The 20,741-nt window shown below is 32.9% G+C and overlaps 4 protein-coding genes, 1 long non-coding RNA gene and 1 other non-coding gene across 6 annotated transcripts; 2 read left to right on the top strand and 4 right to left on the bottom strand.

Moving 5' to 3' along the window:
* The first annotated feature begins 104 nt into the window (after positions 1-104).
* Positions 105-999, top strand: LOC103852984. The gene is made up of 2 exons (XR_004455750.1): positions 105-240; positions 668-999. It is a non-coding gene; the product is annotated as an uncharacterized LOC103852984 (long non-coding RNA).
* A 1,473-nt stretch (positions 1,000-2,472) lies between these two features.
* On the bottom strand, positions 2,473-4,363 carry LOC103852983 (defensin-like protein 1). The gene is made up of 2 exons (XM_009129887.3): positions 3,224-4,363; positions 2,473-3,131 (listed from the first exon to the last, which is right to left on the bottom strand). The coding sequence occupies exons 1-2, from the start codon at positions 3,285-3,287 to the stop codon at positions 2,953-2,955; spliced, it is 243 nt and encodes an 80-aa protein (XP_009128135.1). The 5' UTR covers positions 3,288-4,363; the 3' UTR covers positions 2,473-2,952.
* A 1,522-nt stretch (positions 4,364-5,885) lies between these two features.
* Positions 5,886-6,837, bottom strand: LOC103852982. The gene has a single exon (XM_009129886.3). The coding sequence runs from the start codon at positions 6,489-6,491 to the stop codon at positions 6,114-6,116; it is 378 nt and encodes a 125-aa protein (XP_009128134.1). The 5' UTR covers positions 6,492-6,837; the 3' UTR covers positions 5,886-6,113.
* A 1,217-nt stretch (positions 6,838-8,054) lies between these two features.
* Positions 8,055-10,578, bottom strand: LOC103852981 (thaumatin-like protein 1b). Its single transcript, NM_001302015.1, has 3 exons — positions 10,524-10,578; positions 9,736-10,435; positions 8,055-8,265 (listed from the first exon to the last, which is right to left on the bottom strand). The coding sequence occupies exons 1-3, from the start codon at positions 10,576-10,578 to the stop codon at positions 8,055-8,057; spliced, it is 966 nt and encodes a 321-aa protein (NP_001288944.1).
* A 431-nt stretch (positions 10,579-11,009) lies between these two features.
* LOC103852980 (monocopper oxidase-like protein SKS1) lies at positions 11,010-14,924 on the top strand. Its single transcript, XM_009129884.3, has 8 exons — positions 11,010-12,033; positions 12,107-12,216; positions 12,306-12,576; positions 12,905-13,007; positions 13,156-13,516; positions 13,990-14,355; positions 14,429-14,507; positions 14,578-14,924. Exons 1-8 carry the CDS (start codon positions 11,896-11,898, stop codon positions 14,785-14,787), a joined length of 1,638 nt encoding a protein of 545 aa, XP_009128132.1. The 5' UTR covers positions 11,010-11,895; the 3' UTR covers positions 14,788-14,924.
* On the bottom strand, positions 14,917-15,000 carry LOC117132282. Its single transcript, XR_004455842.1, has one exon. It is a non-coding gene; the product is annotated as a small nucleolar RNA Z161/Z228 (small nucleolar RNA).
* Positions 15,001-20,741: the final 5,741 nt, after the last annotated feature.

Genomic DNA, 20,741 nt, shown 5'->3' with positions numbered 1-20,741 from the left:
ATTTTTTTTCCAGTTTTAAATTCAAAGTAGATTAATTATCTGCCTTAGTGTACGTGTTTGTTACATACACAAAATAAAACTCGATTTGATGAGTTTAGCAGGGACTTGTTGACAAACAAAACATGCGGAAAAGAAAGGGAAATACTATGATCGATTGTTTGCTTTCTCTCCAAGAAACTCACGAAACTCAACATGACTATTACACGGATATCGTCATCAAGGGATTCGTAGTCGTAACTCGTAAGTGATTATTAATTAATCGATTTAATCACCCACCCACCCCCCCCCCCCCCCCCCCCCGAAATGTGGCAGCTTAGGATTGCGTGCATAATGCATGGTCATGGCCTCATGGGTTACCATGTTCCATGTGGCATAATGATGTTGGTGAACATATTGGCCACGCAAATAGATCAATGGTTGATTTCGTTTAGGATTTGATGACTAGCTTGTCATGGGTCTGGTTTATGTCAACGGTTAGTGAACCTGAATTTGGGATCGTTGGTTTAATTTTGGAACGAAGAGAGAGTTGGAAATGAAAATGTTGACATTAAAGAAGACAGCATGATGATGCACCTAACGAGTAACGATATCTAGCAGGACCGGTTTTGGGTATATCTCGGTAAAATGTAGAAAGCCTCTAAAATTTCAGTGCCGACTTTGAATGCAGGTTGTGTGTAAAGCTCGTCCCATTGTCCCAAACATTCTCGACGCTTCCATTTGAGATTAAAATCGCTGATGTTTTCAGTTGTATTTGAAACTTCATATGTATTTGCTTCATCCCCAACGTACTTTTCGTTTCTTATTTATGGTTTTTGGTTTTATTATTACTAGACAATGAATTCTCAACCTTTATGTCCAGTAATGGTCGTGTAGACTAAATCAAACAGTAATAAGCACATAAAAGTGTATATTATTACAGAAAACAAACATAAATATACATGGTACATGCCAAGAAGGTTACTGAAAGAGTGATACAGACTAACTGGATGTAAATAAACACCAAAACTATATACATAAACACACAAGAACCAAAAAAAAAAATTGGTGTCCTATTTAAAAAATACAATTATCAATTTAATTTTTAAATAAAAACTAAAAATATTTTTACTAACTTCTATTTCAAAGAAAATTTAAAATTACATATTTCGGTGACATCAAAACTAGGGCTGGGCAAATAAACCGAACCCGAAAATCTGAACCGAATCTAATCCGATAAAAATGAATCCGAACCGATCCGAACACGGCATAAATACCGAATGGATCTTGTTTTTTGGTATTTTGGGTTATGAGTATTATCCGAACCGAACCCGGACCTAAATGGATATCCGATAGAACCCGAAACATTTAAAATCACAAAAGAATTTCTACCAAATATGATCTTAATTCTTAATATGTATCCAAAATACTTTAAGATATTATTGAACTTCTAAAATAATTATCTATATATGAAGGTTGATGGTAGAATGTGGCGGTTGAAGCCTAAAGTTTTTAGATTTTGGTTTTTTTTTTCATTGAATAATGTTTCTCATTTCATGAGAACTTAGTTTTTCTTTTATGATTTCATTTATGTGGTTTTCTTTCTATCACTAACTATATTTATCTTTCGCTTGATTTTGAATGATAATGTTTGATGTTTTTTTCTTATTTTTGAATCGATTTTACTTATGTTTTGGCTGTTAAAATATGTACAAATCATATATTTTAAATCCGAAGAACCGATTTTATTTATGTTTTAGTTACAAAATAGATACAAATTAGGTATTTTTAAACCGAAGAACCGATTGGGACCCGAACCCGAAAGTACAATGGGTTATACCGGTTCTTTGAAGATTTACTAACCCCGACCCGAACCCGATAGAATCCGAACCGGTTCCGAACCGAACTTTTATATAACCCGAATGGGGCTGATTTTGATAAACCCGAAAAACTAAAACCCGAATGGATAAAACCAAAACCCGATTGGGATCCCGAATGTTCATGCCTAATCAAAACTACGTTTTATTTATTTAGATTTTGCTATTATATTTTAATCATAAGAACCTAAATTTATTTAGTATTTTATTATAATTCTATAATTTCTATATTTATTTTAAATTTACCTATTTATATATAACTATATTAGTGTATATGATAATATATAAATAGTATTTGTAAGTGGGGGTTTAACAAAGTGGAAGTTCTAGCTATGAGCACCAGGGGCATATCCAGAAAATAACTTAATGTAGGGCACAATATATAATTTTTTTTGTTAAATATAATTTAATAAATTAAAATAAATAACATAATTTTTTTACAATTTTCAATCATATCATAAAAAATTTATATACACATCGTAATTTGATTACAAATTTTATTTCATTTACTTTTTATTTTTGTGTTAAGCATTGAAAAACAAACTTAATAAAATAGTTTTAAAATTTAATAAATTATGAATTTTATTTTAAAAAAGTAATATTTAAAATTGATTGAGTATAATAAGATTGCTATCATTTAAAAAAATACTTTTAACATTTGGATTTATATATTATTGTTTAAAGTTTAGTATTTAAGGGGTGGGTTGAGTTTATTTTTAATATTTTATAAATATTTTAGTAAAGTTAGTTTAGTCATTTTTCATCACACATTTAAGGTTTATGAAATTATTCATCTTTTAAAAATAAATTTAGAAAGTGATTTCAAGTTTGTGGTAGGATTACATTTTCTTCTTTAGAAAAGTAAATAAAACAGTAATAAAATGAATAGTTTAGATAGTAAAATAATAAAAAAAAACACACACCACATGGATCCGAACCTTGGGTGGGTGTGGCACACTTTAAACTTCAGGACCATATTAGCTACACAATGTTCTTTTTACTTGGTTTCATAAGACATATATATAGAGTAGTATGTGGCACGTGCCACACCCGCTTTCTACATGAATCCGCCGCATTGGGCACCAAATATTTTGGTAGATTAACATGGGTAGTAGCAGAAACACTTGTGAGCTGGGAATTCATATTTGCAAGAACCATCTCGTGCTTTCTCGAGACGGATGCACTGTTTCCTGCACGCATCACTGTTTGCACAGAGTCCTGACCATGTCCCACTCGGCTTCCTACATAACTTCTGCCCTTCCACCTTTGTTGGTGCTTCTATATTATATATATCATTGTTAATTATCAAATAATCTGTAAATAAATAAAATAATTTAATTTGTCATGTATACAGTAAGATCAATTCTTACCAAACGCAGCAAAGAGAATGAGAGCAGCGAAGATGAGGGTGATGATGGAAGCAAACTTAGCCATGATGTTTAAAAAAAAAAAAAAAGTATGTGTGCCGGGAGATGAATTAAGCCTCAAATGAACATCTATTTATAATGATAAGAGGGTTATTTTAGTCTTTTTTATTTTCATCCTGCAATAAAGTTTAACCCCACAAAAAAAATACCCTACGATCTTTTAGACCATAGGAAACAATTATTAATTTGTAAGTTGCTAATAATAAACGAAAAAATGAAAAAAAACAAAGCTTATTGTGGAACTGTTTTATAGAACCACATTATTCTGAACCATCCAACCAGTGTCAAAAAAAATACTTCCTCCGTACAGAAATGTATGATGTTCTACCTTGTATACAAAAAATTGTTTTAAGATATGTTTAATGCATTTGTTTTTTAAACTAAAATAGAAATTAAAAAATAAAATTATGATTGGTGAAACTTTATCAATAAAACCAAAATTAAACTAAAACATAAATTAAAAAATAAAATTATGATTGGTGAAACTTTATCGATAAAACCAAAATATAATAATTAAAAGAATTTATTTATTGTTTGTGTGAAAAACCTTCAATATCATACATTTATATAGGGAGAGAGTAGTAAAAATCTTGTACAGTGAATATTTCTATTTTTGTTTTGATTCTCCTATGTGTTAAAGTTCGATTAGAAAAAAAAAAATCACATTACATGGGCGTTAATAAGCTTTATGTTAATGCCTAGATTGCTACAACCATTATACGTATGTCGTTGACAACTCAATAGAACAACCTATAACATTATTTTATCTAATAATGTTTATTAAAGAAGTTATAGACTGATGACATATATGAACAGAGTTTTTTTCCTCCTTGCGATTCAAGCAAATGACAATAATAGTATCCTTCAAAGCTCTTCCACCTCTACACTAATGCAACAAACGTCGGACGCAGCTACTGACTACTGTTGTTGCCATCATTGACCCAAGGTTGACTAGTTACTTGTTGACTAGTGTGATTGCGATGATGTGTGTGGAGTGTGAAGGACGAGGCTGCGACAAGGCATACGATGAGAGGAAGTTGTGCACATGCTCACAAACCCTGCCAAGTCCGTTACTAACTTGATCGCGTTCTGAACCATTCAAGATCAATGGACAATAAGATGTGTAATGATTTGGTGATAACAATTTTTTTTTGGGGGGGGGGGGGGGGGGGGGGGGGGGTGTTCGGTGTTCCTATGGTTTGAAAAATACTTTTTAATGTATATTTAATGTGTTAAGATTTGTATATTCTGTGTTCTTGTCTACTCCGAGTTTGTAATGTGATCAGTATGCCTCATTGATGATGTCTATTTCTTCTTACAGACCAAGTTGTGTCTGAAACAACAGAATCTGAGAGCTTGGCTTTCTTTACAACAATACATACATTTACCAATGCCTATGAATCAGTGTCTTGACCAAACCGGAACCAAAAACCCATTGCCTATGAATCAAGGTCTTGTCTAATTTATCTTTATCATATTGGAGAAATATTGTCTAATCAGTGTGATAACAATTTTTTTGGGGGGGGGGGGGGGTGTGTTCGGTGTTCCTATGGTTTGAAAAATACTTTTTAATGTATATTTAATGTGTTAAGATTTGTATATTCTGTGTTCTTGTCTACTCCGAGTTTGTAATGTGATCAGTATGCCTCATTGATGATGTCTATTTCTTCTTACAGACCAAGTTGTGTCTGAAACAACAGAATCTGAGAGCTTGGCTTTCTTTACAACAATACATACATTTACCAATGCCTATGAATCAGTGTCTTGACCAAACCGGAACCAAAAACCCATTGCCTATGAATCAAGGTCTTGTCTAATTTATCTTTATCATATTGGAGAAATATTGTCTAATCAGTGTGATAACAATTTTTTTTGGGGGGGGGGGGGGGGGTGTGTTCGGTGTTCCTATGGTTTGAAAAATACTTTTTAATGTATATTTAATGTGTTAAGATTTGTATATTCTGTGTTCTTGTCTACTCCGAGTTTGTAATGTGATCAGTATGCCTCATTGATGATGTCTATTTCTTCTTACAGACCAAGTTGTGTCTGAAACAACAGAATCTGAGAGCTTGGCTTTCTTTACAACAATACATACATTTACCAATGCCTATGAATCAGTGTCTTGACCAAACCGGAACCAAAAACCCATTGCCTATGAATCAAGGTCTTGTCTAATTTATCTTTATCATATTGGAGAAATATGAGATTGGTGCATGCAATAACAACTTTGCTAGTTTAACAATGCAAACCAGAGTTGCCAATCAGCAGAGTTACTCTGTATTTGGATAAATAAACCAACTTAGTTTCATGTGTATGGAGTTCTTGGTCCTCAAAACACTGTCCAACGAAATTGAAAATACCAAATGTAACTCATAAAATCTACACAATCACTCGAAGGGTCATGAGTACCTACTCCTGAAGCAAAACATGTATCAGCTAAAGAAACTTACAAACCTACAAAACCAAGAAGGTTGTGTTCATTAACAGGAGACTCCAACCTCTATCATCTGTATTATCAACAAGACACAAGAGTGAGAGATAACTCACAAAGTTACAATCCACTCCAGTTTCTTCCTTTCTCACAGAACAAATCTTAAATACAAAAAGAAAAAAAAACTCTCAACTTTATTGCTCAGAAATCGATATTACAATAACAAAGAACATTTATAATCATCACTATAAGACATTACAACATATCAATACAAAAACAAAACTCCAGTTCAAAAAAAAAACAAAACAAAACTCTTATAACTTTCACACCAATATCATCTATTATTATACAGAAACATTGTCCTTATATCTATCATATCTATACACACAGGATGTTATGTACTCAGAAAGCTCCGTACGGTATATGTTGCGGAAGCCTAAACCGAACCTGAGAAGCCGGCGACCGGACCGCAACGCCGTGCCAGCAAATCCCTCCTTTACAAATTCCACCACCACCGTCGTGATTGAGACGGTGGCTTAGATCCTCGCCGGCAACGACGCGGTTGTACCGAGAAACCGCGTCGGCGGCTCTGCGAGAGACGTCCCAGGCGAGCGTAACCGCGAGCAAAACTCCGACCGTCGTAATCGAGACGACGACGACGAATCCTGCGCTGAAGCTCTGGCCGGAGACTAATCCGTAGACTTTGATCGCTATGATCACCGCAACATAGATCGTCGCAAGATTCCCGAGAACCGCGTCTGATAACGCCATTAGACACATAGAGATCCGATGATGATGATGATAAGAGTTTCTCCTTCTCTGTCGTCGTGAGATTGTGGTGTTGATGACTCTCTCTCTCTCTTTCTCTCTTTCTCTCTCTAGGCGTAATCGTTTTAGGGGGATATTTTGACAATTACGGAAACACCCTTGAGAGGTCCCTCGCTTTGATTGGTTCAGGACTAGTGAGAGAAGAGTTTGCTGGTACCCTCAATGAGAACGACACCGTTTCGGAAACGGTGGATTGTCAAAGGAGCGACATCGGGAGACTTGTAGGCATTACATTTATTGAGGAGTCCTATGACATTCACGCATGTCGTTGTCAACAAAATCTTGTCCTAACTCAGGCTTGTGGTCCAGATTGATTACGCACGCAAAAAAATAATTCAATCTTTAGACTTTTTTATGGGCTTGAGAATGGTTTATATTGGGCCTATCTAGACTTGGTTTAGACACATCTTGCCTTTTTGTTTGAGAGTATAAATGTTTGATTTGGAGTATAAATGTTCATCTTTGATTGAGAGTATAAATGTTTTCATACTATAAAATATAGATTTCGAAACCTATATAATGTAATGACGACTCATCATCAATTATAAATAATAATGAAACAATACTAAAATGATTTTTTCAGCATTTATAAATAATTATTAAACATGGATTTGTGTAAGACGGTTTTAGTACAAGGGAAATAAAACTTTGAAGCGTGAATTTTCATAATGCTATTCATGCAAGGAAAATATAACTGTTAGATATAAATCTTCATATCTCATATAAATTTGTAGGTTATAAAGTAATCTTTTCTTATTTTCATATTTTGTAATATCATTGTTACAAAAATTAGTGACGCATGTTCCATGATGGCTTCTTATTTATGTGGATATTATTTTGACAAATCATATGAAGTGAAATAGACACTTGGTTATGTTTAGGTTCACTCCCACTATCAAAGGCATCACTATCATCATCAACTCGCCCTTAGTTTATATTATCTATCTAATCTTTTTCAGCAAGTGGTTACCAATTACCACTAATAATGTTTTGATCATTACTTTTTCATTTTGTAATGCAGAATATCTGATGGCTCTCATGCGCTTGTAAAGTCAAACAGCTGAGACAAGAACAAAAACATGTAATAGCATCATTATTGTTATTCATTTCAATGTTTCAAATGGCCAACGCAGCATTAGATAACAAACAAATGAAATATTCCCCCATTTAAACTAATAGATTAACTTTATATAGTGTACATTATATTCTAATCCTAATCATACTAAAAATTAAACAAATATTCTGAGACCTTACAATTATCATTCCCATCTTTTTTGACCTCCACAAGCAGCCCACTTTCTTTCCGCACGTGTTCCTCACCACAATTAAGAATCCTCCCGTGATTAATACTGTTGTAATTTCGGGTAAGAAACTTTTTTACTCTACCTTTTTCAACTCTGACTCAATCTGACGTCGTTCTAAGGAAAAAGACACATGGGCCGGGGAAGAGATAAGGGTTCTAGTGAGGGCCCACATCGTCCTGATTAAATGTTTACCGCGGGAGACATGGTTAGGTCAAAAGAGCCACCACATCCGACAAAATGCCAGCGCAAGTGTGACTGTGATTCCACATAACGAAAGATGAGACGTGGAAGGTGATGCTTTGCTCTGATCCAAAGCTCCTTCGTATATCATCGATGTATCAGCCGGCGACCACGTCGTACTTCCTCCGGCAGGAGTCGACGTCGGTTTCGGATCTGGGCTCTGATCTTGAGATGATTTTTGACTGCAACGTGTAAAAAAGTACAAAACTTAGACGTTGGGTATATATAATAATAAGTGCTTCTGTCACGCGTCCCCTCGGTACTTGCGTGGACCGTTACGTATCCACATCCCAATAAATCGTAATGAACACATCTCTTTTCTTTTTGCAGTAAAAAGCAACAAGCCGTAGATTCTAATCTCCAGTTATAATAAATGACAAAGACAAACAATCTAATGAAAACGTAACTACGTAAGTGACTTCAGTTGTAAGGTAAGTAGTAAAAGCCCAAAAGGTTATGCAATGATTCAATAAATGTGAGTGCAGTACTCACTGTAGATTTTTAACCTCTAGTGATGATAAATGAAAAAGACAAACAATCTAAGACCATCTTTAACGGGCGGTCCTTAGTGGAATTATACATAAAATGACTCAATTAAATAAATAAAAACAAATTAAATATGCTGTTATCGATCCTAAAGAGGAGACTTTTGTGACCGACTATATGATCGGTTATATGAGGCACGTGTCAGCAGTTAGGCTAAAGTATATGGTTCTGTATTTTTTTTTTATAATTTCTTCTCTCCTCTCTCTCCTCTCTCTCTCGTGTTCTCAGTCGTGCGAAAGAGAAGCGAACCGTTGATCGATCGAAACTCTCCGACGGAGCCTCCACCACCGATCCACGAACGAGATGGATATACTCATTTTAATGTTTCAGAGTTTCAACAAGGAAAAAACACCAGAACTTCACATGTCGATCTCGATTTTTCTTCAGAAATGCCTACAAATATCGCCAATATGATGGGTGTTCGAACTGCAATTTGTGATCCACATACCCATCAACAACTTAAAGCCGATTTGGTTGAACATTTACGGAGTCGATTTGGACGTGACTGAGACAACTACCAAGCTCGGATGTTTTTTTAAATTATTTTTGATTATTGTACTAATTTTAATTTTAATTTTTTTATTTATGTTTTAAATATTATCTTTTAATATGTTTTATTTAATAAATAAATTTTATATTGAAAAAAATATTTAATATTTTTTTTAAGAACTTTTAGTTAAGAAACTCCCAATAAACCGACTAAAATAGGAGTTTCTTAACTAAAGTTATTTGATTAGTTTTATTAATTAAAAGTTACTAAGAAACCCATTAGGGGTAATAGGGTTAAAGATGGTCTAACGAAACATAAGTGACTTCATTTAAAAAAAAACATAAGTGACTTCAGCTGTACGGTAAGTAAAAAGGTTATGCAGTGATTCATTAAATCTGATTGTAGTAAATAACTAAATATGAACTGTCGGTTGTAATTGACGTAATTACCCTTGCAACTCAATCGTGCTCTCACCAAACCCTAATCATAGACTTACTAATCAATGTTTAATGGTGCAACAGTGGCGATAATATGAACTGTCGGTTCTATTTTGACGGAAATACCCTCCCAAACAAAGTGTTAATTTACCAGAAGAAGGGTATAAAGGGAATTCTACCTTGTGTTCGGAGACGGACAGAAGGTGATGACGTAGTTAGGGGACTTAGCGCATGTGAAGGTACTGCTCTGATCATCGTAAGCGTAGCTGTACGCACGTGGACACGCGTTCTTGAACATCAACGAGTACGAAGACGGTTTACACGTGTCAGGCGTCCCGAACGCGCCGCTGCAGCAATACTCCGGCGTCCGAAACGCTTCGCACGCGCTTTTACAACCCATCGACTGTTTCGCTCCGTCGACGCTCGTCACCCTCAGCTCCGTCGGACACGAACCGTTCAGATCCACGACACAACCAGTGCTGCTGCAGTTCTGTCCTGATCCTCCCTGAGGGACGACGAGCATGGGAACGTTGTACCCGTCCACGAGGCTCACGTCGTAGAAATCTAGACCTCCTGATCCGTCGAGTGTGAACTCAGCTAGCGTCGCCGGTGGGGTTGCGCCGGATCCGGAGCATTCTAGTGTCCCGGAGCCGCAGTCTCCGGTGGCGCAGGAGAATTTACCGTCGGTGCCGGTGGAGCAGAGTGTTCTTCCCCAGAAACGACCGCCCCATGAAGCTGGAGCATCGATGGTTTGCTCTTCGCCTTTTTGGAGAACGAAGCCAGTAGTCGGAAGCGGAGGAACCCCGGCGTTGGATAAAAGTCCCGGCCAGACTGTGTATTCACATTTGTTCACCATAACAAAGCTCGTCGGTTCGACCCCTGTTAATAACAATAAAAAAACTCCAAATTATTTATATAAAGTTATATTACTAAACTAATAATCATTGAGGTCAGAGAAGACTCCTACCAGGGAAGAAGAAATGGGATAACAAGAGGAAGATCAATGGCAACGTAAGAGCCATTGGATTGAGAAGAAGAAGAAGAAACTGTTTCTTCCTCTTCTTGTTTTATTTTTTTATATTAGTATATAAAAGACACTTGAAAGGAGGATTCTCAGGGGGAGTAAAGAGATGAAGATGATGTATGATTTATAGAAGAAGCATATTTCCCTGTTGCCTTTCTTCTCTGTTGGTTGGAATCACATGTTTGTCAAGGTTGGTGGCTTAATGTACGCCTGCTTAGGTGGCTACACCTGATTGGGTTGCACATTTTAACCGTTGAGACTAAAATATATAAAAGACAAAAAAAAATGATTTTTACATAGTCATGTTGAGCTAATCGGTTCATAATTAGAACTATACGATAATGTGTGGTCTAAGGTCTGTTTGAAAATGGTTATCTTACTAATTTTGTTACTATTTATTTGTTAGAATTTGATTGATGTTTTTCAACGTAGATATCCAACTACCTTTTGACCTCCACTTTTCAATTAAAAATATCTACAAAACGTAAAGTAAATTTTGTTTTTAAGATTCTTATAACTTTACTGAATAATTACGCAATTAGGATTTATAACCACGTAGGCCTGGAGAACACAGAATTACTTTTAAGATTCATCTGTGGGTTACATAGTTCACTTACCGGAATTGCAATAGAGAAATATGTGATTCCATTGCAAATTGCAATGCGCGTACTGGTTTTTATATTACAATGATGAAGAGTCTAATACTTGTACAAAATGATGACGAACTTCAGAGTCTAATAAGTCTAAGACCATATAATATAAACTTATCATTTAATTTTTCTGAACAACTAGCTAGGTGCCACTAGTGGACGTTTCAACGTCTTTGATGATAGTCGCGGGCCCTCTTAATTATATTGGAGAAAATCCATATACACTATCGTTGCGAATGAATGATCAATTCCAATAATTTATTCAAAAAAATCATATTTTTGGTTCAGAAATGTTTATCATCTATATAGACAGATATTTAATGGGCCTCTGAGGGCTTGGCACAATGACTGAGCCCAGAGTTTACAAAAAAAAAATCACTGTGTTGTGTAGAGGAATAAACACACAATTTACATGTATTTTTCACATTCCCATTTTTTTGAAGTACATTGATATTCCATAATGCCCGTGTGAATACCAGGATATGTTGGTCAGGTACATATAACGTGAACATATGTTTATCATAAAGGGTGGTGATTAGGTTGAAAACAGAGACTGCATGAAATAATTACCCTTCCTTCCGATCATATTCAATATTCAGCACACAGGAGAAGCTCTGTACGCATTTTACAAAGTTTTTCATTGTTTTTTTAAGTTTTTATTCGTGATGAGGTATGTGGTGGTTGGTGTGTTACTTCTGATCTCTTTGGTCGTCTTGGAGTTGAGCAATGCCATGGCACCTTCTGTTTCGTATGAATGGGTTGTCTCTTATTCAGAACGTTCCATCCTTGGAGCCAACAAGCAGGTTCCATTTATGTTTGCTTATTTAAATGCTAAAATACAGTTTTATAAATCACTAACTATTGTATATGAATTAGGTTATAGTGATCAACGACATGTTTCCTGGACCGATCCTTAAGGCAACAGCAGGCGATGTAGTAAACGTCAACATTTTCAACCATTTGACCGAACCCTTTCTCATGACCTGGTAAATTTTTTTTTCACAGTGTATGTATTTTTACGTCTTTTTGTTATTCTAATCATAATCCCTATCAAATAAATTCATATAAATTTAAGGAATGGGTTGCAAATGAGGAAAAACTCGTGGCAAGACGGAGTTCGAGGGACTAACTGTCCTATACTACCGGGAACAAATTGGACGTACCGGTTTCAGATAAAGGATCAGATCGGAAGTTACTTTTACTTCCCAACACTTCTGTTCCAAAAGGCGGCCGGAGGATACGGTTCAATTAGAGTCTACAGTCCAGAACTGGTCCCGGTTCCATTCCCTCGGCCCGATGGCGAGTTTGACATCTTGATCGGAGATTGGTTCTATACTGACTATAGGGTAAATTTCATTTTCATTTGCGTTGAATGTATCTGAGCACATTCAGATAAAAAACATTTATTGGTCTCCAACTTTTAAAAAGCTACTATGCATATACGTCGTATGATCCTTAAATTGTGAAAGAAAATTATTATTGAAGTTATCTTAAAATGTTTTAAAAATTTGAACAGAGAACCTCACGAACATTTGGCGATCCGGATCTGGTTATTAGATATATTATCAAGATGAAAAGTTTTCTTGAAAAAAGAAAAAAAAATATTTGATTCGTTGCACCTTTGCTACATCCTACATGCATTCATTTTAATTTGTTTTGCTAAATGTGGTAAAGGGTATGAGAGCTTCACTTGACAATGGTCTCAGTTTAGCAACTCCTGATGGTATTCTTTTCAATGGGCATGGACCCGAAGAAGCCTTCTTTGCATTTCAACCAGGTATAACATATTATTATCAAACGTGGTAAAACATATAGGTTGAGAATATCAAACCTACGTCTTGTTTTGTGCATAATAACAGGTATAACCCTATTATTATTATCTCAAATAATACAAACGTTACGTCTTGTTTTGTGCATAATAACAGGTAAAACATATAGGTTGAGAATATCAAACGTGGGTCTGAAGACATCCTTAAACTTCAGGATCCAGGACCATGATATGCTCCTGGTTGAGACAGAGGGTTCGTATGTTCAGAAACGTACCTTATCAAACTTAGACATCCATGTGGGCCAATCATATTCCGTTCTCGTCACTGCCAAAACCGACCCGATTGGAAGTCACCGCTCCTACTACATTTTCGCCTCAACCCGGTTTAGTAATTCATACATGACCGGCTTAGCATTAATCCGATATCCCAACTCCCCCGTTGACCCGGTCGGACCAGTTCCCGCTGCACCGGAATCGTGGGATTACGCCTCCTCGGTTCGACAAACCCTATCTATTAGGTACTTAAAAACTATATTTTACGTGAATATTCATCAAATCCTAAAATTTCCCAGAATAATACAATTTTTTTTTACACTCATAAAATATTTTCTGCTTATAAATACACATAATTAGTTATTTGTGATTTTTAATTCTCCTATTTTATTTTATCAAATATATTAATAAACATACATTAATAACACAGTAATTTGCAAGTTTATATGATTGGTTGAATTAAATTAAATTTATATATTAGAAATATTTTTAAATAATATTTTTTTAGTGTTTATAGCTAAAACTATTTACATTGTGGAATGGAGAGAATATATGTTATCTGACTTCACCAAATTTTAAACGATTTCTACAATTAATAACACAACTATTACGTGTTTCTAGACTCAAAAATTATGTTTATATAAGTACACATAATCAATTTCAGGCATTTTACTAGTTTTTTTTAATTTCTTAAAAAAACTTAATAACTGTGACACAGAGAGGACCTAGCCGTTGGAGCAGCAAGACCAAACCCACAAGGCTCATACCACTATGGACGCGTTAATGTGAGCAGAACAATAATCTTACAAAACGATGTCATGTCATCGTCGAACAGGCTCCGTTACACAGTTAATGGCGTCTCGTTTGTCTTCCCCGAAACACCCTTAAAGCTCGCTGATCACTTCCAGCTAAAGAACACGATCGTCCCCAATATGTTCCCTACTTATCCTTCCAACAAAACGCCACGTTTTGGAACATCAGTGGTCGACATTCGGTACAGAGATTTCGTCCACATAGTTTTCGAGAATCCACTTGATGAATCGCAGAGCTGGCACATCGACGGTTACAATTTTTGGGTTGTCGGGTAATAAAAACCAAACATAATCTTAACCATGTTCTTAATGACAAGATTAACAATGTAGCTTTAAATGTAATAGAATGGGGTTTGGAGGTTGGTCTGAAAGCAAGAGAGCTGGATACAACTTAGTGGACGCTGTTTCTCGGTCGACAATTCAGGTTTAATTTTTAATAACTTTAATTAATTTTTTATCAGTCTTGATTTAATTATTTTGGTGTTTGTGTATAGGTTTTTCCATATTCGTGGGTGGCGATATTGATAGCGATGGATAATCAAGGGATGTGGAACGTGAGATCACAGAAGGCAGAGCAATGGTATCTTGGTGAAGAGCTTTACTTCAGGGTTAAAGGTGATGGACAAGAAGATCCTAGGAATATTCCGACAAGAGATGAATCTCCGATACCGGAGAATTTCCTCCGCTGCGGTAGAGTTCTCTGATAAATAATTAATTAAAAAGTATGTGTTTATGTAATTTGTTAGTATAATGATGGTTTATACAAAGAACTAACAAAACATTAAATCAAAGTGTATTTTAAAGAAAGGGTTTTAATTTGAAGGAATGGATTTTATCTTCAGAGTATAAGGATCGGTGCATCATTAGAATCAGACGACCGTCGTGAGAATTTTAGATCCAATCTCATCACTTGAATCGGAATAAATAAGAAGATGAAAAACGATTTTTCTTCAAAAGAAAAAAATTTGTAGAGGAAAAACAAAGAGAACAATTGATTATATCAAATATAATCCGAAGACGCAAAAAAAAAACCGGCTATTTGAATCGCATATGTAATGGGAGTGGACAGAAGGGCATACTATAAATTATCTTTATGCATTGAGGTTTTATTAAAGATAAATCATATATTTAAATATATTATGTCAATTAATTATAAAGAATTAAAAATATAATATTATTTATTTAATTTAATTTATGTGTATTTTTACAGTTTAAATATGAAGTCATTTGAAAATTATTATAAATGAATAAATGCTTTATTTTAAATTTAAATCATATAATTTTTAGTTTCAGATTTAAAAAAATAATCTTACATATGTATATATATATATTCATATATATATATATATATGGATACGCTTCCAACACGTATCCGCTTCCTAATTTTTTTTAAAATCTCGTTTCTGCGCTTCCATACGCGCTTCCGCTTCCACGTATCCGCTTTCGTTTCCATGTAACATAGGCTGTAAGACGGCTATCCGCGTTTTATTTTATATGGGTTATATTATTGAAAGAGAAAAAAACCAAAATAGTACTAAATCAAGTTTTTGTTCCCAAACTAGCACTCAAGGCCAAAAGTCACAAAAATAGCACTCAATGGGTGAGGTTTAGGGTTTAGAATTTAGGGTTTAGGGTTTAGAATTTAGGTTTTAGGGTTTAGAGTTGAGAAGTGAGGTTTTGGAGATAAGATTTCAAATTATGAAAAATAAAAAAATTTAAATTTTTCAAAAGATAAAATGCTATTTTGGTCATTTTAGTTTTTGAATGCTATTTTGTGATATAAACTTAGAAATGTGCTATTTTGGAGATTTGTCCTTATTGAAACTCTACATTATTTTAGGAGAAATTCCATAGAATAACTCTCACAAAAATTAAAGAGAAAAATGACTAATTTTTTTTATTAAACAATAAAATAAATTTATATTCTACGATTAATTAATATATATTTAGCGTTTAGAGTTAAGGGGTGGAGTTTTTAGTATATAGGATTTCAAATTAAAAAATAAAATAAAATAAAATATTAAAATTTTTAAAATAAACAAAAATATTTTGATCATTTTCTTTATGAATATTATTTTTGTGATAAAAACTTTAAAAATACTATTTGAGAGAATTCTTTTATTTTATCTACAAGATTTTTTTTTGTTTTCCAATAATTTTTTTTTTATTTTATCTACAAGATTTTTTTTTGTTTTCCAATAATTTTTTTTTTGTCGGAGATTTATTTAGATATTACAACTATGAGAAAGATTACAAAGATTAACCCATCGAAAATTTCTTTTTTTACGGCCTAATCTATTATTTCACCAAACTAAGCCAAAAATGATTCAGTTCAAAATTCAGTGACATTTTTCCAAAGCCCAGCTTATACCGAAAAACCGCATGTCAAGTTCTCCACTAACTGAAAATCGGATTTGTTGAAGAAAAAAAAAACTGATCAATGAGTTTTGGGGCAGGAATACGCGGAGGCTCATTAATAGCCCATCCTGTGATAAATTAACTAAGCTTCGATAGATGGCCTAATCACTGCAACCTGTTACCAATGTTATTCGTTTTGTTGTGGAATATTTCTGCAACTAATCACAGCAATAATCACACATAAATCACATAAAATTTTAATTTATAATCAGTTTTTTCAATAACTTAAAATTGCGATTTGATTGTGCAATTAGTCGCAATAACAACAAATAGCGATTGGTCGCAAGCGGTGGATTTGCAGTCACACGCAATCGAACACAGCAATAAATCTACCTTGCTCCCATTTCCTAAGGCCATTTCCAATCCACTACACCAATGGTGTACAAACTGCACCATCTTAGTGCAATTTTAACACCAAATTTTTTAGTGCCTCCAATCCATTACACTAAATCTTACATTAAAAAAAAAATATTGTTAAATTAATTGTGTGTCTTTTAATAATCGAATAGATATAAATTATTTTATAACTAAAATATATTTATTAAATTTAGTAATATTTAAATGCAAATAAAATAACATTTTTCAAAATAATAAATTATAAAAAATGTAAATTATTTTGAAAAAAGCACAATCAAATCAATCTGAATAATACCGAGAAAATTCTCAATATCAATATCAAGGATATCAGTATCAAACATTCCAATCGCAAGGAGAATAAGTTCAAGGTGAAGATCAAATATCACCAAATAATCTAAAATTTTTTATTCCGTGTTATAATTATCTTAGTCGTGCTAACAATCTTCTCGACTATTAGTTTAGTATTCGAATTTGTGCTTCAACAGATTATTTCGTCTTATGCATTTTATGTTTGTATAGTTTTAATGTTGTAATGTTGTTTTTAATGTTTGATGAACTTTGCTATGCATTTTTAATTAATTTTATATTTTTAGTATATTATATAAATTTAGTTGTTATATTAATTAAAAGTAAATATAATATATTTATTTTTGACATAAAAACATTTAATTTAATCAAAAATAGTAATTCAATTGATATATAATCAAACATAATTAAATAAGCTTCAAACAATAAATATTGTTGTATTTGTTATTATTTTTTTTTAAAGAAAAATAGTTTTGTAGTTGCTACACTTGGGACGACATATATGGTGCAACACTGTAGCAAAAAAAAAAGTCTGCTAACATATTTTATCCCACACACTTATGAAGTTATATTGGAGTTTTCCTAAGTATTTTAAGAATAGGTTGAAAAGAAAATTTTAAATAGAGAAATTTGGATGCATATACATAGTAGGATCTAAATAGAGTCTATAACCATAACAACAACTAAGCTATGGTATTTATGTATTAATTGTCGTATTACCCTTTCCACTTTCACTTCTCTTTTTTAATTCATTTTCTAAGTTTAAAAAATTATAATTTGAAACTCTTATATACTTATAAAAAATATAGATTTACCAAATCTTTCAAATGATTTCTTATATTTATATATATATATCACTGAACCAATATTTCTGGTAGAGCCAAAATGTACCAAACCCAAGTGAAACCAATAGTAGAGTTTACTGTTTATAGGGATGTTAATTACAGAGCTAGGACATAACCCTCTTTTGTTTAATGTAAGCCCAGCCGTGTTAATATTTTAACCCTATTTTTTTGTTGAGGGTTAGGAGTTAGGACTGAACCAGGATTAGCCATTTAATTTTCCTGTAAGTTAATAATTTTTTGCAAATCAAATTTAACTGAAATTTACATGTTTATAAAAACTCTATGATCATATAAATGAAAATGTGTCTTTTATTCATTTTTGTCTTCAATGAAATTAAAAACCAAAGTTTACATTCTCAAATTATGAATCATAGTAACACTCGTTTTTGACTTTGTTAAATAGAACTTTACTCAAACTCTCCAAGTCACCAACACTTGTTGCTCTCCTAGTCTCTTGACTCTGGAATCTCTTCCAACACTCGTTGCTCAGCAAACAACAAGCCAACAACATAATCAGTTTATCACAGCTAACAACAAGATGCTTGATTCATGAGCTAAAAGCCTAAAGCAGTCAAAGAAGACAACGGTCCAAACAAGTACACACTAATCCGCTATAACTTAAACATTACAAGATGTCAAAAACCTCATCAGTCATCAGCCAGATTCTCCATGGAACAAGTATGATTAGGAACAAATACATAACATACAAATTAAAACTAAACTTGTGATAGACAGTCTTATCAGAAGCACATCAGACAGAACAACTCATCAGTCATCAGGCATTTTTATCAGAAGCTGACCAGGGTTTTACTTTCATCAAAGTGTAAAACAATTAAAATACAAGAAGACTCCAGCTCATTATCACACACATATCATATGCTTGAATCATGAGCTAAAGTCAACAAAACTAGAGTAATAGAACAAACCCACAAACAAGCTAATAAGAACAAACACACAAACCAAATTAAAGGGATGAGAGCTACAGATTCGATGTCAAGGAGATGAGGAGATTGCTCGACGGACACAACACGGAGGATCGCTATTGGAGAGAGGAGGGAGGGTTAGCCCAAGTGTAATTTTAGCTCGGCACTATTTTAATCCAGATAAAAAGTAACAAAAAAAGCTCATATTAACATCCCTAACTGTTTTGTGACAAAAAAAAAAAAAAAAAACATCCCTAACTGTTTAGCAGGTTAGATATACGTAAACGATAGAATTCTACGCACATATAGATTGCAGCTCCATTATTAAATTTTAGAATGAAATAATGTAGAATATTTAATTCCATCCATTCTATAAAATTTTGGAATGAAATAATATTGAATGCCCATTTAATCAATTCTAGGGAAAAGTGCCAATTTCGACCCAAACTATTTCAGTCGTGCCAAATACGACCCGAACAATTAATCAGTGCCAAATACGACCTCAACTCAATTATAATTCAAAAAAACTACCCGAACTTCTTAAAACGTGTCTAAATCTACATTGACTCTAACAGAAGTTAGTCAACCGTTGACAAGATAAAACGACGTCGTTTGATATACGAGGGAAAGTGCCAATTTCGACCCCAACACTCTCAATCGTGCCAAATAAGACCCGAACAAATGGTCAAAGCCAAAAACGACCTCAACTCAATTATGATTTAAAAAAAAATTATCCAATTTTTTCTAAAACGTGTCTAAATCTACATTAACTCTAACAGAAGTTAATCAACTTTTAACAAAGATAAGACGATGTTGTTTTGATATATGTATTTTTTTAAAAAATATGTTCATTTCGGGATTCAAATCTGTGCTGGGATATCCTTTTAAAGGGGCACACTAACAACTAGACTAAAATAATTTTTTGAAATATTATTACAAATTGAAATTCTCCATTATATAAACTACTATTCTTGTTCATCTTATCCAATTTAAAACTTTGGTGATTGCTTTATATATTTTAGTTATTGTTTAATTTGTCTAATATTTTGTACAACATATCTTAGTGAAAGAAAGGTAAAAGGCCTCTTAACATTTTTGAACAAAATATCAAAATATATAATATCAACTTTGAAAACTGAAAAAAATTCCCACCTAATTTTAAAAATTAAAAATAATTTATATAAGAAAATTGTATAAATAAATTCAAAGTTGTAAGCATATTTAAGATCGTATAATAATAAATATTTTATTATTTATATTTTAGTAAGATATAATTTTATTAAAGATATGATAAATAAGAAAAACACGTTAATGTATTTATATAAATCAGAAAAAATTGTCACCAAAATTTTAAATTGGATAAGATGAAGAATAATAATAGTTTATATAATTTCAAATTTGTAATAGTATTTTATGGAATTTTAAAACCATGTTGTGATACCCTTTTAAATGGGTACACTAACAACTAGATAAAATTAACTTTTTAAAATACTATTACAAATTTGAAATTATATAAACTATTATTATTCTTCATCTTATCCAATTTAAAATTTTGGTGACAATTTTTTCTGATTTATATAAATACATTAACGTGTTTTTCTTATTTATCATATCTTTAATAAAATTATATCTTACTAAAATATAAATAATAAAATATTTATTATTATACGATCTTAAATATGCTTACAACTTTGAATTTATTTATACAATTTTCTTATATAAATTATTTTTAATTTTTAAAATTAAGTGGGAAATTTTTTTAGTTTTCAAAGTTGATATTATATATTTTGATATTTTGTTCAAAAATGT

This window comes from Brassica rapa, chromosome A02 (genome assembly GCF_000309985.2).
Source record: "Brassica rapa cultivar Chiifu-401-42 chromosome A02, CAAS_Brap_v3.01, whole genome shotgun sequence".
Lineage (NCBI taxonomy): Eukaryota > Viridiplantae > Streptophyta > Magnoliopsida > Brassicales > Brassicaceae > Brassica > Brassica rapa.
This window is presented reverse-complemented; position numbering and strand designations above follow the sequence as displayed.

Excerpts from the sequence above, each read along its gene's own strand:
- LOC103852983 (XM_009129887.3), bottom strand. The coding sequence starts at position 3,287 with ATGGCTAAGTTTGCTTCCATCATCACCCTCATCTTCGCTGCTCTCATT. Across the intron at positions 3,132-3,223 it reads CATTCTCTTTGCTGCGTTTG|AAGCACCAACAAAGGTGGAA; the intron begins GTAAGAATTGAT and ends TATATAATATAG.
- LOC103852982 (XM_009129886.3), bottom strand. The coding sequence starts at position 6,491 with ATGTGTCTAATGGCGTTATCAGACGCGGTTCTCGGGAATCTTGCGACG.
- LOC103852981 (NM_001302015.1), bottom strand. The coding sequence starts at position 10,578 with ATGGCTCTTACGTTGCCATTGATCTTCCTCTTGTTATCCCATTTCTTC. Across the intron at positions 10,436-10,523 it reads ATCCCATTTCTTCTTCCCTG|GGGTCGAACCGACGAGCTTT; the intron begins GTAGGAGTCTTC and ends TGTTATTAACAG. Across the intron at positions 8,266-9,735 it reads TGTCCGTCTCCGAACACAAG|TCAAAAATCATCTCAAGATC; the intron begins GTAGAATTCCCT and ends TACACGTTGCAG.
- LOC103852980 (XM_009129884.3), top strand. The coding sequence starts at position 11,896 with ATGAGGTATGTGGTGGTTGGTGTGTTACTTCTGATCTCTTTGGTCGTC. Across the intron at positions 12,577-12,904 it reads GGTTCTATACTGACTATAGG|GGTATGAGAGCTTCACTTGA; the intron begins GTAAATTTCATT and ends AATGTGGTAAAG. Across the intron at positions 14,508-14,577 it reads TTTCTCGGTCGACAATTCAG|GTTTTTCCATATTCGTGGGT; the intron begins GTTTAATTTTTA and ends GTTTGTGTATAG.